The 17,865-nt window shown below is 40.5% G+C and overlaps 1 protein-coding gene across 2 annotated transcripts in view; it reads right to left on the bottom strand.

Annotated features, from left to right (window-relative positions):
• Positions 1 to 17,865, bottom strand: part of LOC126427034 (probable citrate synthase 2, mitochondrial) — a 251,626-nt gene that overhangs the window by 20,989 nt on the left and 212,772 nt on the right. For both annotated transcript variants that reach the window (XM_050089210.1, XM_050089209.1), the window contains exon 6: positions 6,866 to 6,998. In XM_050089210.1, the coding sequence (XP_049945167.1) occupies positions 6,866 to 6,998 (133 nt within the window). The remainder of the gene's footprint in view (positions 1 to 6,865; positions 6,999 to 17,865) is intronic.

Genomic DNA, 17,865 nt, shown 5'->3' with positions numbered 1-17,865 from the left:
AGTTTGTTCAACAGAATAAAGTGGGTGTGGAATGATTTCCCAACCCAACTCCTGTATGTATGCACGTGGATGTTATCGTTGTGTAGCATCAGTTAACCCAGTCTTCCTGGTAATTATTCTTGAACTGCATCTGCGAGACGTCCCAGTTTTTGACAATGTCAGCAGTGACGGTTACACCTCAGGGAAGCAATTCTTAGTACACCACGCCATCACTATTCCACCAGATGCATAAAATTATCTTTTCTGGAGGCACAAAGGTCTTTGTATGGGGAGTTGCAGCTTGCTTTGAGCTCAACTATTCCTTTCTTTTCCTTATGTTAGTGTAGAGACTCCATTTCTTGTCACCAGTAATGATACAGGACAGGAATGGTAGGTACTGTCTACAGGCCATTTGATGATTAGCAAGCAGAGAGACATACTGACACCCGCTGATTTTTGTGATTTTGGTTGGAACATGTGGTACCTGTACACCCAATTTTTTGAAACTTCCCCACTGCATGCAAATGTCACACTGTGGTGGAGCCATCACAGTTCATCACTTCTGCCAGTTGTCGAATACACTGACATGGACCACTGTTAAATGCCTTTAAACACTCTTCAAACCCTGAAGGTTTTGTAAACATGGAGAGTCACTAATATCAAAACAATGAGAAAATCAGTTTCTCTCTGGGCTCTATCAAATGGCATTATCCCCAGACACAGTACAAATGTTTCTAGCTGCCTCTGCTGCTGGTAACCCTCTGTTGAAACTAACAAAAAATATGTCTGAAATGTTCCGCTTTTTCCACTCTTCAATTACCAGCATCCACAGCTGCATTCCATATCTCCCAACGACAATACATAAAATCAAATAACAACAACACTGAACAACAAATAAGAAATGGCAATCGATAAATAAACCTGTAGGAACCGTAATACCAACATACGAAACAAAACTGATATTAACTTAAGCATCAACCTAATTGTTTAATGACAAAGGAAACAAACTGGCTGTCAAGAGGGCTACACGAAGCCTTCTGTGACACCACTGATGTACTGTATTAAGAGATACTATAAGATCCAAAGAAATTACGGTTTTTTACTAAAAAGCAGTTAGTGCCACCAAGAGCTGCAGCTGATGGTCACAAAGCAGAAATCTATTTTCAAAAAATTTTTACTGAGCAAGAGACGGAAGATATGTCCCCATTTACTCCTTGCACTACTGCAAAGATGAGTGAAACATATTAGTGTAGGTGGCATTGAAACAGCTAAGAATCACTGAAATTAAACATGGCCCCAGGGCCTTATGGAAGTAAAAACAAGATAAAGAATACAGAACACAACAACTGCTACACACAACTGTACACAGGAATGTTTCGTTTTTTCCAACTCAACCGATTTGCACACACTTTGCAACAACTGGCTAATGTGCTCAGTATGGGGTGTGACCACCTCTGGCAGCAACAGAAGCCCTACAACAACTGCGCACACTGCGAATGATGTCATCCGTCTCGTGTTGATGTAATAATGCCCATTCTTCCAGCAGAGGTGCTCACAAGTCTTTGAGAGTGGTTGGTTGATGATGATGTGATGCAACCTGTCTCCCTAGTGCACGCGAGACATGCTCAATGGGATTCAAATCAGGAGAGCCTTTCAACCACCTGCTCTGAGGTCGAGCAGTATTGTCCACCAGTAGGAAGCGTGGGTCCGCATCACCTCGCGACACACGCCCGTCGAGTCCGAAGCTGCCGTCACGATACTTGCCGTCGGTTGAAGCTTGCCAATTAACCGATACCATTTGGTGGAGAGGTGTCCGAGTGGTCCACGTATCTCCTGCCCACACCATTAGGGATCCTCCTCGATTTTGGTCTCTCTCCACAGAGCTCGGGTTCTGAAATTGTGTTTCGCATTCCTTCCAGGTGCAAATGCTTTGAGAATCACTCCAGACCAAATCAGGATCATCTGTGGAAAGAATACTGGCCCACTGTTCAACGTCCAGGTGGCACGTTGACAACTCCACTCTACACGTTCCCTCCTGTGAAGACTCAGAGGTACACATACAGCAGGTTTCCGACAATAAAGGCCACTCCGCCAAAACCTTCTGTCACAGTTTGTCTAGATACAGCACATCCGGTGAATGCTGCAAGGTCAAATGCCAGTTGCCGTGCAGTGCCGAGGTGAAACGGTCTTGCCCTTCTAGCCAAATAATACTCCACTCTTTCTGATACCACACGTGGTCAGCCCTGGACTGGTCTTTAGGACACCTTTTTTCAGTCTCGACGAATCACCACTGCATCCGAGAAACAGAACGATTCACATTAAGCCATTGAGTCGCATCAGTTTGCGATTGTCCTGCTTCTATTCTTGTTTCGGCCCTCCAGATGACGACCAGAATGCCACCTTCTGGGCAGAAGGTGATTGTATAGACATCATTTGACTAATTGATTATACCACGAATTGGACACAAAATGGGGAAATGGTGGTTTGTTACCTTAATTTTGGACACCAATGTATAACTACCTCGTCCATACTAACCTCCACGGATTCCAAAAGCATCAGTCGTGGGAAGCTCAACTTGCATTTCACTTACACATGACATGACAGCCAGGGATCAAGGCATTCAGGACTTTGAAAAAGCACATGTCTTAGTATCACATCAATATTTATTTACATGATGAGGTATGATTAAATGGGGTATTTGTCACAGGCCTGAGGATCTTTTTGTAGACAAGATGCAGCACAATAAGTTTGACAGTTACCAACAGATGTGTGTTCCTGTGAAAGTGTCAACCATTGTCATTCATAATTTATATTAATGACCTGGTAGACAACATTAACTCTCAGACATTTTTCAGACAATGCAGTAATCTGTAATGAAATACTGTCAAAAAATGCTGCACAAATATTCAGTTCTTGATAAAATTTCACATCAGGGGCTAAGATTACAACTTTTAAAAACTCAGAAATGTGAAACTATGCAGTTCACAAAACAGAATCATTGACAAGTCACAACTGGAATAATCTGACTTTTACAAATATCTGAGCGTAACAACAAGTAGAGGTACGAAATGGCATGATCTCTTAACACATTCAGTCACAGGTAAAGCATGTGGCAGACTGGTTCAATGGTAGGATACACTGAAAATAAAATTCTACGCACACTGCTCACAGGACACTTGCGCACACAATGTAAGAATACTGCTCACATGTGTAGGACCCATATAAAATAAAGGTAATAGGCCATGTTCATGCAATTTCAACAAAGTAGGGAAACAACTGTCACATTAAGCATAGGTAAGTTTCTGGATTGTGTAGTAAATAAAGTTTTTAGGGATTCATATCGATTGTCAATTAATGTGAAATTAACACAAAGATACTGGGAAAACGAATTGTCACATTTTGCTTCTGTAATACCTATTGTTTTCTGTTGAGTTACTATTCCTATGTACATTCAATTCTTACCCATTTGATTCTTTTCTAAGAACAGAAAAGGCACAAACCATGGACAATGTCTAAATTGCAGAACAGGCCACAAGGATAATAACTAAGTAATGTCTGGCTCATTGTAAAGAACTATTTAAAAAACTGGGTATCCTCACTGCAAGACATTAGTATACGGACTGATCTATTCTGCATTTCCAGGAAAACATCACCAAACGTATCCCTAGTAGTTCTACACACAATCATGGAGCAAAACAATGTTTGGACTAAAATTTTTCAAAGAAAAACATTCAAGATAGAAAATGGTATCAGTGAATAAAATTGCACAACAAATTGCACAAGATGAAAATTATTACTGTAACACATCTGTTTAAAAATGAAGCTGAAAGTTTCTTCTTAAGTAATGTGTACTACAATGTTTAGAGAATTCAGAGTAGTGACTAACAATGAAGGGGTATAATTATGACAACATGTCACGTTGTTGTTGTTGTTGTTGTTGTTGTTGTTGTTGTCTTCAGTCCAGAGACTGGTTTGATGCAGCTATCCTGTGCAAGCGTCATCTCCCAGTACCTACTGCAGCCTACATCCTTCTGAATCTGCTTAGTGTACTCATCTCTTGGTCTCCTTCCACACTGCCCTCCAGTACTACATTGGTGATCCCTTGATGCCTCAGAACATGTCCTACCAACCGATCCCTTCTCCTAGTCAAGTTGTGCCACAAACTCCTCTTCTCCCCAATTCTATTCAATACCTCCTCATTAGTTACGTGATCTACCCATCTGATCTTCAGCATTCTTCTGTAGCACCACATTTCAAAAGCTTCTATTCTCTTCTTGACCAAACTAACTATTGTCCGTGTTTCACTTCCATACATGGCTACACTCCATACATATACTTTCAGAAACGACTTCCTGACACTTCAATCTATACTCGGTGCTAACAAATTTCTCTTCTTCAGAAACACTTTCCTTGCCATTGCCAGTCTACATTTTTATCCTCTACTTCGACCATCATCAGTTATTTTGCTCCCGAAATAGCAAAACCCGTTTACTACTTTAAGTGTCTCATTTCCTAATCTAATTCCCTCAGCATCACCCGACTTAATTCAACTACATTCCATTATCCTCATTTTGCTTTTGTTGATGTTGATCTTGTATCCTCCTTTCAAGACACTGTCCATTCTGTTCAACTACTCTTCCAAGTCCTTTGCTGTTTCTGACATTACAATGCTCTAATACTTACGCATGTATCTGCAGCATATGATGGTGAGGTTTTGTAACTCTCCTCTCATCATGGGAAGGATGCTGACTCAGCTTTTCAGGTGGGCTGAGGGGAGGACATTAAGACTTGCATAGGGAATAGTGACTTTATGGGCACAGAGTCAGTTTTCCGAACAGACTGGAGTTAGTGCTGGGAGCAGAGTTACCAGAGTGTGTCCTTTGTGTGTGAGGCAATTAACATTAACAAGGTTTGTATCAAAGAACACTGGTATGATAGGGACCAACCAAACAAGGCCGTGTAGATGTTAATACACTGACCTCTTATTTGGGAGAATGGAGTTTGCCCTGCCAGGTCATCCTGATTTAAGTTTTCTGTAATTATACAGGCAAATGCCAGAACTGTTCCTTCATTGAGGCCACACCTAATGATCCAGTATCATTTAAGATAATCCCCAGATGAATAAACAAATGTATAAAAAGAAGAACAGCACAAATGTTAACATATTTGGTTCATGGAAATTGAGGAGAACCTGAATTGGCAGATGCCTTCGGGTAAGATAGCAAGTATCACACAAAAAATTTTGAGAAGTATCAAGTGAAGAATTTAGAGAGATTCTTCATCCTCAAGTATCGCTCTTCTAGGGAGTGCAGAAACCGTGTTATACTAATAACAGTACACAAGGGCATTAAGGCAGTCATTCTTCCCACAATCTGTACAAGATTAACAAGGAAAGAAACCTTGACATCTGGTACATTCCTAGGTAATGGCTGCCACACACTCCAGAGGTTTACAGAGTATGTACGAAAATGTGGGGATTAACCAGAGCAGCTGGGGAGAGGGGTGGGGGGTATTACCTGAAAATTCGAGGTATGGGGAGGAAGATGACATCATAAGAGGCTTAAAAAATGAACAGTGAGTGGGTGGGATACTGTTTGAGCTACTTGCAATAACTGTTCTCTCCTCTCACCTGTACTTTAACAGCCATTTTTGAACACTGATAATTTGTATGTACTAATGTTAAATAATTAATGCACTTTCAAACAAAGTATTTGAAATTTGTGAATTATAAACCTCAATAAAAGTTAAATACCAATGTAATTCCAATGTTACAGAGACAGAAATCCCCAAGATTTTACAAAACTTGTTGAATTCTCCAAGATTTTTCCATGTAAAATGTAATTTCCTGAGAATGCCAGCTTTTCCAGAAGAGCAGCATCCTACTAGCCCTCTGAGTATTTCTCACATTTGTGTTTGTTCGGCACCTTAGACAGGCATAGAAATGTATTTTATATTATTATTACACTATTTACTGCATTCTAGTACAGCCCCACAGATCTGCACAAATACAGAGAATCAGCACTCGTCAATAAAGTTGTACATGTGGATACTGTCAACAAAATATGTTGCGAATAGTAGCAAAGGAGCAATAAATTAAAATGTCATACCTGATGCTGGCATTTTACTGCAAGAACAGTAAAAATGAAGTATGTAATAAACTTTCCCCCATTCATTTTGTGGGGGTGTCAGTGAGGAAAAGGTCAAATTGCATAAAGCTAGTAGGAATTTGTGAAGTGCTCTCATTCTCAAATAATGGATGAATAAAGTCCGGATAATTCCAACACTGAGTTATGCTCCCTCATGATGTGTATACAGTTTCTGATCTGGCTTATAGCATAAAAACTTACCTGTTAACGAGTAGATTACAAGGGCATTTTAAATTTTAAAATTCAGCCAAGAATTATATGAAATACCGAAATTCACATTTTTGTTCCCCTAGAAGCCGTCAGATAGGCAACTGCAATCAGGACAGAGTTTAGCTGTTGAGTAGTATGTTTGTGTGTTGACACATAAAGAAAACCCGAAGATACTTTTGCAAGATATTTAGTCACCAATTTTACTTACTATTTTTACTGCATACTTCTGTAGAAGAGATACTGTTTGACAGTAACTGTTTTGACTCAAAAGATTATGCCATAGGACATAACTAAGTGAAAGTATGTGAATATACTAGCAATTACATTTGCAAGGCAACACAATCGGAGAAAGTTCTCAGCACAAAGGAGGCAAACATGACAATTTTGGTTTCATTACCTCACTGGCTAACCTCTGAAGGCCCCCCAAGTCTCTTTGCACAGTTTTACTTTTCCTCAAAAGTTTTTATCGTCTGAGATCACTTCACCAGTGTGGCCTAACTTTGCACTGCAAGAAGGAGAAAAGAACTTACCTCCTGGTTGGCGAGCCCGTGAAGAGGTCCCGCGAGGCCATTTATTCCGGCAGCGAAGGAGAGGTAAGGGTCGGACAGCGCCGACCCCACTAAGTGAACCGTGTGTGCACTCACGTTGCCACCCTCGTGGTCACTGCAATACAAAACCTTGCACGATTAGGCACCAGTTACAAGAACAGGAAATCCTGGTGAAAAATTTTAACGAATACACGGGCTAACTTCTACTTCATCTACATCGCTACTCTGTTAACCGCACTGAAATGCCTGGCAGAGGGCTTTATATCTCTCTCTGTGAGCTGCGATTTCCCTTATTTTACGAAGACGACCTTTTCTCTCTACGTAGGTCGATGTCGACGAAATATTTTCGCATTTAGAGGAGGAAGTTCACAATTGACATTTTGTGAGAACATCCTACCAAAATGAGAAATATCTGTTTTAATGATTTCCACCTCATATCTTATGTCACTGACATTATCTCTCCTATTTCAAGATTATAGGAAATGTCCAACTCTTCTTTGAACTTTCTCTATTTATTCCATTAATCTTATCTGGTAAGGATCCCGTACCGCACAGCACGAGCATAGTGTAGGCAGTCTCTTTAATAGACCTGTTGCATCTTCTTAAGTGTTCCACCATTAAAACACTATTTTCAGTTCGCCTTCTGCTCAACATTTTCTATGTGATGTATCCAATTTAAGTTGTTCGTAATTTTAATTATTAGATATTTAGTTGAATTAACAGCCTTAAATATGATTGATTTATCATGTAATCAAAGTTTAACAGATTCCTCTTAAGTGTGCATGTGGATGACCTCGCACTTTTCATTATTTAAGATCAACTGTGAATTTTCACGCCCTACGGGTATCTTATCTACATCTCTTGTGTGGAGGGAAGAGGAGAAGAAGAAGAAAGAAACAGAAAAGAAAGAATTAAAATGAAGCAAAATAAAGCACACATGCATGCACACTCGTGCACACAATTCAATTCTTAAATTGCCACACACATTTTACATTCAAGGTAATCTTACTTATTAACAACACTATCTTATATGCTTATCCAAGACGTCTACAGGTTTTTAGAGGATCGAATTCTTTACTTTCATTATGTCTCTAGGTATATTCATGACATCTCTAAAATGTGTGTTGTACAATCACAAAATACCTTTTTATAAATCTGAAAGCCGGTTGAAATGAAAGCTGAATGGAATAGTTCTTTTATCATTTAAAGTGTATGTTGGGACAAGTAATGTAACTATGACTTTTGTAGCAATGAAAATAATCTATTACTGACAATATAATGTAACTGGTTAGATAAAAAATATACTCACCAAGTGGCAGCAGGAGAGCACACACATAGAAAGGTTTAACTTTTACAAGCTTTCGGACCTCTTGGCTCCTCCTCTTGGTAAAGAGTGGACAGGGAAGCAAGAGTAGTGAAGGAGTGACTCAAGAGGTTAAGGGAAAGGGGTAAAGTTCAGAACAGGCACCCAAAACCCCAGGCCAGGTGAGACAGACAGGATGGGATGAGAAGGAAGACTGATTGTTGGGGACGGCACTGGACGAGATTTGAAAATCAGAGCTCGAGGGTGGAAGACAGGGTAATATGCGAGACACAGATTACTACTAGAACATTGAGCACTAGAATTAATAAGAGTGAAAAGCTAAGTGCTTTGTATGAAGCAGAAGTGCATGGGGGAAATGGCAGAAGAGAGACAGGTTAAATTAAAGATGTAGGAAATGGGGTGAACAAAGGAGTAGTCACTGTTAATAAATGCTGAGACTCAAGGAATTAATGTGAAGACTAGATGGGTGGCGAGAACCGAGGACACGTTTCAGCATTAGTTCCCACCTGCAGAGCTCTGAAAAGTGCGGTGAAACAGGCACCGAAGACCTGACTGATTAACTAGGTGGTCGTCATGTCTATGCAAAAGGCCGAATAGTGTTTACATAACAGCTGGTCTATGACTTGTCATTTCACAGGTGGCTCTCCCTTTGATAGTATACGATTTGCCAGTTACAGGGCTGGAATAGGCGGTGATACGAGGGTGCACAGGGCAAGTCTCTCAGTGGGGACGGTAACAGGCTTGCAAGCGATACGATAGGGGAATGGGTGCAGAAGGAGCATAGAGTCTGACAAGGATATTGTCGAGATTGAGAGGGCAACGAAAAGTTACTTTAGGTGTGGTGGCAAAACCCCTGACAGTACGGATCTCATTTCAGGGCACAATTTTAGAAGTCACGGCCGTGCCAGAGTAGCTGATTAATACATTCAAGATCGGGATAATACTGAGTGCCAAGTGGTGTGCTCCTAAGTTTTTTTCTCGAGGGATCAGCAGTACCAGGATTGGATGTGATAACCCAGGAAATCTGCTTTTCACCTAGGCTGTTGGGATAATTACGTCCAGTGAAGGCTGAGGCGAGAGTGGTGGTGTATTGCTGGAAAGAGTCTGCATCTCAACAAATATATTTGCCATGAATACCAAGGCTGTATGGGAAGAAACATTCGACATGGAAAGGATGGAAACTGCCAAAATGTAAATACCGTCAAACGGGGTGATTTCGGACACCGGGGTGAATTCGGACAGTATGGCTTATTTGCTCTTTACCACCGCATAGAAATAAAGAGTTACTTATTTTAACGTCCGTGCGCCAGTTATTTTAAGCACAAGATTGCATTTACTGCTTTCCACAACTTTTACTTTGCTTCAATTGTTTCCTTAGGTGAATAACTGATTAACAGTCTCAGCATTAAAAATCCATGCATTATCGTAAAGTAGAAGCTTCCTATTGTTGTGCCGAGCGGGAAGTTATTGTAACCATAACTGTTGATGCGCTCAGTAGCTAACAGCATCGAGACAATTTCTGTACAAGTTTGTCGAGTTTCTCATGCAAGGTTATAAAATAACGACAGTTTTGTAAAATTGTGGTCTGTGTGGGGTGATTTCGGACAATGCCAAGAATGTATAAGAGCAGGAGAGGTGCTACAGTACGGTGTAATTATAACCCGGAACTTTTAGATAAAGCTGTTCGTGATATTCAGAAAGGTAAATTATCTTACAGAAAAGCGTGCGATTTGTATGGTATACCTAAATCAATCCTACAAAATAAAGTGCAGGAAACACATCCGAAAAAAATGGGAGGACAGCCAGTGCTAAATAAAGGGGAAAAAGAAATGTTGAAGCAAGGTATCTTGAGGACTACACATTGGGGATTTCCCTTCACTAAATTAGATATTACATATTTAGTCGAAGGCAAACTCGATAAATCTGGCCGAAAAGAGAAGAAATTTCGTAATAATTTGCCAGAAGAAGAATGGGTGCATTTATTCCTCAAACGACAGTCAGAAGATATTTCTGTTTGCTTAAGCGAAAATATTAAACGAGCTCGTGCAGAAGTGAACAAAGAGACTGTTGAGATGGTTTTTTTTCCAATATCAGGGCAAAGCTGGAAAATCTCCCACCTAGAAACATGATCAAAGTGTAAAATGTCACCAAAATCAAATAAAAAGCATGTAGAATTTAAAAAAGGCAGTAACTGTCCACATTTGCCCTCTATATACTGTAACTTCGGACAGGGATTTTAAAAAACACACGTGTCCGAAATCACCTCAATCTGTGGGGTGACTTCAGACACTTTAACTGCCTCATATAAATATACAAACACACACACCTTCTGGTTCTGGAATATTTTATTCGTTACACATATATCCTACCACTTCCATATCAATCAATTTAATGTAACAATATATACGAAACTTACAATCAAAATAACTACAAAACAGTCTGAAATGACCCCATTTAACGGTACTGTTGTTTGTAGGTAGGTTTAATGTGGACAGAAGTGTGTAGTTAACCTTCGGTGAGGATGATACCACCACCAAGGTAAGTGGTACGGGATTCGGAATACGACCATGTGAAATTTAATTGCGAAGGTATTTAGAGATTCCACGAATTTTAACAGGTGAGCTTCGCCACAAGTCCATACAGTGAAGAGGTCATCAATGTATCTGAACCACCGAACGAGGGGCTGAAGCTTATCGATCCCAGATAAGCCCCCCCCCCTCCAAGCAACTCCTGAAAAGGTTGGTATAGAAAGGAGCCATCCCGGTTCCCATGGCCGTACCCCCTGATCTGTTTTTATGTCTGCCCCTCAAAGGTGAAGTAAATGCTGCTAAATATAAATTTTTTTTAAGGTGAGTAAGAAGGATTTCATAGGAAATGTTCAGCAGGGACAGACCACGTATGTGGAGGATGTCAGTATAGAGGAAGATGCCATCGATGGTGACAAACAAGGTGTGTGGCAGGTGTGGGATGGTCACGGATTTCAGACGATCTAGGAAACGGTTGGTACCTTTAATACAGGAGAGAAGTCTCTAGCATGGGTAGCAGGTGGTGTTGAACTAAGACAGATATACATTTGGTGGGTGCTTTGAAGCCAGGAACAATAGGACAGTCAGGATGATTGGGTTTGTGTATCTTAGGAAGAAGGTGAATGGTAGGGCTGCATGGTTTCAGTGGAATAAGAAGTTCTGCGGATTGAGGTATATGCCCGGGGCCTGAGATGTTTAGGAGGGATTGGAGGGAAGTTTGAATCACAGGGATGGGATCTTTATGGCAGATGCTATATGCAGAGGTGTCAAACACCTGGCATAGACCTTCACTAACATACTCCTGTTGGTGAAGTACCGTAGTAAAAGATTCTTTGTTAGTACGATAATGAGAGAGTAATCAGGTTTTAGGGAATGCAAAGCCTGGAGTGCTGCAGAAGACAGTTGTACGGACACGAGAAAGGGTTGTGAAGCAATGCCGGATGTGACAAATAATTCTTAGGCTTGTCAAGTATGATTTTGAGGTAATGGTGGAGGATCAAGTTGGGACTGTGGTCCGAACCGTTCTATGTCAGGTTCGCTGTTGGAAAGGTTTTGGGATTGGGTTGCAAAGTGGTATTTCCAGTTGACATTACGTGTAAAAGAAAGTAGGTCCTTCACCAAAACAGCACGGTTAAATGTAGGTTTAGGGCTGAAAGTGAGATCCTCAAATAACACAGATCATTTAGGAGGGGAGAGTGCTTTGGACGAGAGGCGGAGAACACTGTACTGCTCTGAGCGATTCTTGTCATTACGAGTTATTACTGATCTGGGAGGCAGTGGTGAAGGCTGTGGGACCTTAAGGAGGTTGACCAAGCTCTGTAGGAGAGGGATGGTGGTTGATGATGTGGCTGTGTGGGGAGCTGCAGAGGAACAGGAAGGGAAACACCACTGTTGAGGTAATTCAGGAAAAGGTGGGAAAGCTTTTTGAGGTGAAGTCTGGAACTTGATGCAGTCTGAAGCTGGCTTGGCTGATGATACCATCCAAGGAAATATGAGGGACAGATAACTGCAGGATTTTGTGGGAGGAGAGAAGTGGAAATCTGGTGGAGTAGAAGCTGACACATGGGGCATATAGGTCACAGATTAGTCGGGTAGGTGCAAGATCCTGACAAACTGTACAAGAGAGTAGTGTAAAGTAGGACGACGTCCACGAACAGGGACTTTATGTTAGGCTTTTGGGAATAACTCCATGGGGCCAGCAGGTTTCAAGAAACAGAATGTAGGACCTTCATTTTTATATTGCAAAAGCATGTTTTTGGAAACATCAGATTTAATATGTGATGAGGCTCATGATGGCAAGAGAGATCTTTATACGTACCAACAATGCATTCACCTTTGAGAGACGACAGTGAAACAGATCTGGGGTACTTCCATGCGAGCCAGGTTGGCTCCTTCCAAAGCCAACCTTTTCATGGGTTACTTGGAGGGGGCTTTCCTGGGACCCATAGGCTTTCAGTCCCTGGTTTGGTTTAGATACACTGATGACATATTTGCTATATGGACTTGTGCTGAGGCTGACCTGTTAAAATTTAAGGAACCTCTAAAAATCTTCTCCCAATTAAATTTCATCTAGTCTTATTCCAAATCTCATCCACTTTTCTCAGTGTCGATCTCATCCTCATCGAGGTCAGCTACACACTTCTGACTACATTAAACCTACCAAACAAAGAAACAACATTACTTACATTTTGACGATTGCCATCCTTCCCGTGTTAAACATTCCCTCCCGTACAGCCTTGGCATCTGAGACAAATGCAGATTCCCTACAGCAACACACCACTACTCTCAACTAAGCCTTCACTGGACATAATTATCCTAATGACCTAGTTCAAAATCTGGTTTCCTGGGCCATCACCTATTCGAACTGTGTAACTGGCAAAACATATACCGTCAAATGGGGCGATTTCGGACAGTTTTGTCGTTATTTGGCTTGTAACTTTTGTATATATTGTTGGATTAAATTGATTTTTATGGAAGTGGTAGGGTATATGTGTAACAAATAAAATATCCCATAACCAGAAAGTGTGTGTGTAGGTATATTTATCTGAGGCAATTAAATAAAGTGTCCGACGTCATGCCATGGATCGGGGTGATTTCGGACAAGTGTTTTTTTAAATCCCTGTCCGAAGTTACAGTATATAGAGGGCGAATTCCGACAGTTACTGCCTTTTATTTGATTTTGGTGACCTTTTACACATGGTGGGAGATTTTCCAGCTTTCCCTTGATACTGGAGAAAAACATCTTAACAGTCTCTTTGTTCACTTCTGCATGAGCTTGTTTAATATTTTCGCTCAAGCGATCGGAAAGATCTTCTGACTGTCGTTTGCGGAATCCTGGCAGATTATTACGAAATTTCTTCTCTTTTCGGCCAGATTTATCAAGGTAGCCTTTAAATAAATATCTAATATTCAATTTAGTGAAGCGAAATCCCCACTGTGCAGCCCTCAAGATACACCCCCCACCCCTCCCCCCCCTCCTCCTCCTCCTCCATTTTCTTCATTTAGCACTGGCTGTTTTTTTCAGACATGCTTCCTGCAATTTATTTTGTAGGGTATACCATACAAATCACACACTTTTCTGTACAATAATTTACCTCTCTGAATATCGCGAACCGCTTTTAAGTTCTAGGTCATAATTACTCCGTACCGTAGCACATCTCCTGCTCTTATACGTTCTTGGCATTGTCCGAAATCATCCCACACAGTACACAGTTTTACAAAACCTGTCATTTTATAACCTTGCACGAGAAACTTGACAAACTTGTACAGAAATTGTCTCGATGCTGTTAGCTACTGAGCGCATCGGCAATTACGGTTACAATAACTTCCCACTCGGCGCAACAATAGGAAGTTTCCACTTTACAATAATGCACGGATTCTTAACACTGAGACTGTTCATCAATTATTCACCTAGGGAAACAATTGATGTAAAATAATAGTTGTGGAAAGCGACTAAACACTGTTTGGCCTTTAACATTGGCACAACTACCACAAAATTATCAATTAGGATGAATGGGCATAGGCAGAAGGTGTGTACTGGCAACACACAATATCCTGTTGCAGAGCATGCTCTACAATGTGACAGTCGTGACCTCCATGCCCATTTCACCACACACGCCATACGGATTCTTCTCCCAGGCACCACTTTCTCAGAACCCTACACCTGGGAGCTAGCACTACAACATGTCCTCAGTTCTCACCAACCACAGACCCCTTAATTTATGTTAATTCCTTGTGTCTCAGCATTTCTTCACAGTAACTACTCCTTTCTTCACTCCACTTTAGTTGTCTAAATCTTTCATTTTCTCACCTATCCATATTCTGCCATCCCCCCCCTCACACGTCTGCTACGTACAATGCACTTAGCTTTTTCACTCTTATTAACTTATGCACGATGTTTTAGTAGTAGTCTCTGTGTCATATATTACCATTCCTTCCATCTTTGAGCTCTCAGGTTTTCAAATTTCATCTCTCAAGTCTCTTTCTTTCACCACTCTTCCTTCCCCCCTTCAACACTCTGCCAGGAGGAGGAACCACAGGCTCCGAAACCTTCTAAAACTGTGTGTGTGTGTGTGTGTGTGTGTGTGTGTGTGTGTGTGTGTGTGTGTGTGTGTGTGTGTGTGTGTCATCATATCAATTGAAATATGAATACGAAAACAAAGATGAGGTGACTTACCGAACAAAAGCGCTGGCAGGTCGATAGACACACAAACAAACACAAACACACACACAAAATTCAAGCTTTTGCAACAAACTGTTGCCTCATCAGGAAAGAGGGAAGGAGAGGGGAAGACGAAAGGAAGTGGGTTTTAAGGGAGAGGGTAAGGAGTCATTCCAATCCTGGGAGCGGAAAGACTTACCTTAGGGGGAAAAAAGGACGGGTATACACTCGCACACACACACACACACACACACATATCCATCCACACATACAGACACAAGCAGACATATTTCTGCTTGTGTCTGTATGTGTGGATGGATATGTGCGTGTGTGCGAGTGTATACCTGTCCTTTTTTCCCCCTAAGGTAAGTCTTTCCGCTCCCGGGATTGGAATGACTCCTTACCCTCTCCCTTAAAACCCACTTCCTTTCGTCTTCCCCTCTCCTTCTCTCTTTCCTGATGAGGCAACAGTTTGTTGCGAAAGCTTGAATTTTGTGTGTGTGTTTGTGTTTGTTTGTGTGTCTATCAACCTGCCAGCGCTTTTGTTCGGTAAGTCACCTCATCTTTGTTTTTATATATAATTTTTCCCACGTGGAATGTTTCCTTCCATTATATTGAAATATGAATACGATTTGACATAAAAATGTTGTGACCACACTAAATTTTGTGAAGTGTTCAAAATTTACGTCAAACATTAAACTTATCAGTAAAAAAATTTCGTATTTAAGTTTTTTAGCTAGACTAATTTCAAGATCTAAAACTTCAGCTGTTTCTTTTGGCTTTTCTATGATCATTCTTTTCAATTTTGAGCTCTTCTTTCCTGAACTGCTCTTTCACGACTAGCCACTTCCATTAGATTTCTTCTTTTTTGAGGCTTCTGCTCTTTTTGATGAATTCTTCACAGCTAATATCATTTATTGTGTAACTGCCATATTTAGTTGTTTCTTGCTATTAAGTAAAGCGCCTAACAATTGTATTGCATTGTAATTGCTTCTCTCTGCAAAATTTTTATCTTCTGTGATTTGAGCTGAAAGTTCTTTGTTAACAGCAAAGCCTCTCAATGGCAGCATTTCTCTCAAATATTCTGCACGAACTTGAAATCTTGGTTTGCATTTTGCAAAAAATTCATCAGAAAGTAATCAAGTTTGTCCTTAGTAGTCAACTGTGAGTTATTCTTCAGAATATTAAAAAAGTGAAGTATTCTCTCTTCACTACATAAGTAGTGACAAATTCTTCCAGTTCAATTGTCATTCTAGAATTTCTCAGAATGGAGCTCTGCCTAATTTTAAGGATTGCTGGATACAAGATTTTGGTGATAGCACCAATTTGCTACTCCCTTCTAAAACCGCACCTGGCCGACACAAAAAATTCAAGACCAACCACTCAGCTTTATTACTTTTTCACGACTTATTACCAATTGACACCCTGCTATATGAGGGCCACTTAGTAAGTGCCTCTGCATTTTCTTCATAGTGTGCACCACAGTACAAAATTTAATAATAATACTGACTTTCTCTTCTATTGAATTTTAGTGGTACATAACATTTCTGCCACCTTGATCACTTTCAAGTAATTTTCTCCTGTCTAAAAATGTGCAATAATTATGCTTCAAAATGAAAACTTAATGGTTTGACAGTTTTATTAAATGGTTATGTGGTCAAACCAACAAGAAAAATTTCAAAAGCTGTCATCTTAATGCATAGGGCACACTTTTCTACTGCAGAAAACTACTTTAAAATGGCCTAGAAGACAGAAACTAGCAATGTGCCAATAAAATAAATACAACAGAAGTGAAAAATGACACATTCTTAAAACTGTCTTTAGTTAAGCAGTACAGCTTAATGTGCTCACCTGCCACCAGAGGCCACTGTTCTCTCCACTTGCAGCAGTTCTCCATCAGCCATAAGCTCTTGCAAATTTAACATGGCTGCACCAGTGAAGAACAGTCTACCATAATCCATCTGTAGTGGTCCGAGTGTGTACCACGAGGTGAAATTCACTTAAGACTTTCAGCACAGCACAGCACTTTGCCACAACAAAGTGTTTACCAGTGGATTGAACAATTAAAAATAGACTGCACAACCATGAAGGACAAGGAAAGACCAGAGCGTCCAGTCACATCCAGTACTGATGATAACATCGAGCAAGCCCATTACCCCATTTTTAATAACTGACTGGTCACTGTTTATGAAGTGGCAAACCCAGTGCACCAAAATACAGTTATGCACACAAAATCGTCCGTAAGAGACAACTTTCGTAAAGTCTGTGTAAGAATGAGTCACGAAACAACTACGTAAAGAGCACAAGTGGGACCACATGAATCTGTCAGAGCTAGTGGACTGTCTAGCTAATGAAGATGAAATTTTTTAAAAATCCTCAGTGAAGTTGAAACAAACATGTTGAACCAGAGAACAAATGTTGGAGCACAGAATTGAAACATGTCTGATCTCCAGCCAAAAAAAAAATTCAAATTATTCCACAGAATTTTAAAGAAACACCAAGATCTACTGTCACTATTATGTGCAACCACATACTACCACCCACACTGTTCGAACTCGTTTGAATGTGTACGTTAATATGTTGTAGCATCCTCTGTATTCCTCATGTAACACTGGAAAATTTCAGTTTGGTCCACTTAAACACTGTCTGAAAGGCCACCAATTTATTCTTACAGGGAAGGAAGTGGTTGCATAAGTCACTTGCAGCTCAAAAGAGGGGAGGGAGAGGAAGAAAACTGTGGAGAAATTATGAGAATCTTTGGAAACGTGTAGAATGGACTAAGTGCACTGAAAAGCAGAGTGACTACGTCATTGTCAACTTTGCACCATTTTAATAAATTAGGAAAATGCTGTGCAGAAGTTTTTCCTTCTACATTGCACTGAAGAAACAGGATAAATTAAGACTGTTGAAAGGCCTGCAACAGCTCTTAAGTTCTGCAGTCACACGGAAGCATTGTTATTAGGAAATGGGA

This window comes from Schistocerca serialis, chromosome 11, assembly GCF_023864345.2.
Source record: "Schistocerca serialis cubense isolate TAMUIC-IGC-003099 chromosome 11, iqSchSeri2.2, whole genome shotgun sequence".
In the NCBI taxonomy this organism is placed as follows: Eukaryota; Metazoa; Arthropoda; class Insecta; order Orthoptera; family Acrididae; genus Schistocerca; species Schistocerca serialis.
This window is presented reverse-complemented; position numbering and strand designations above follow the sequence as displayed.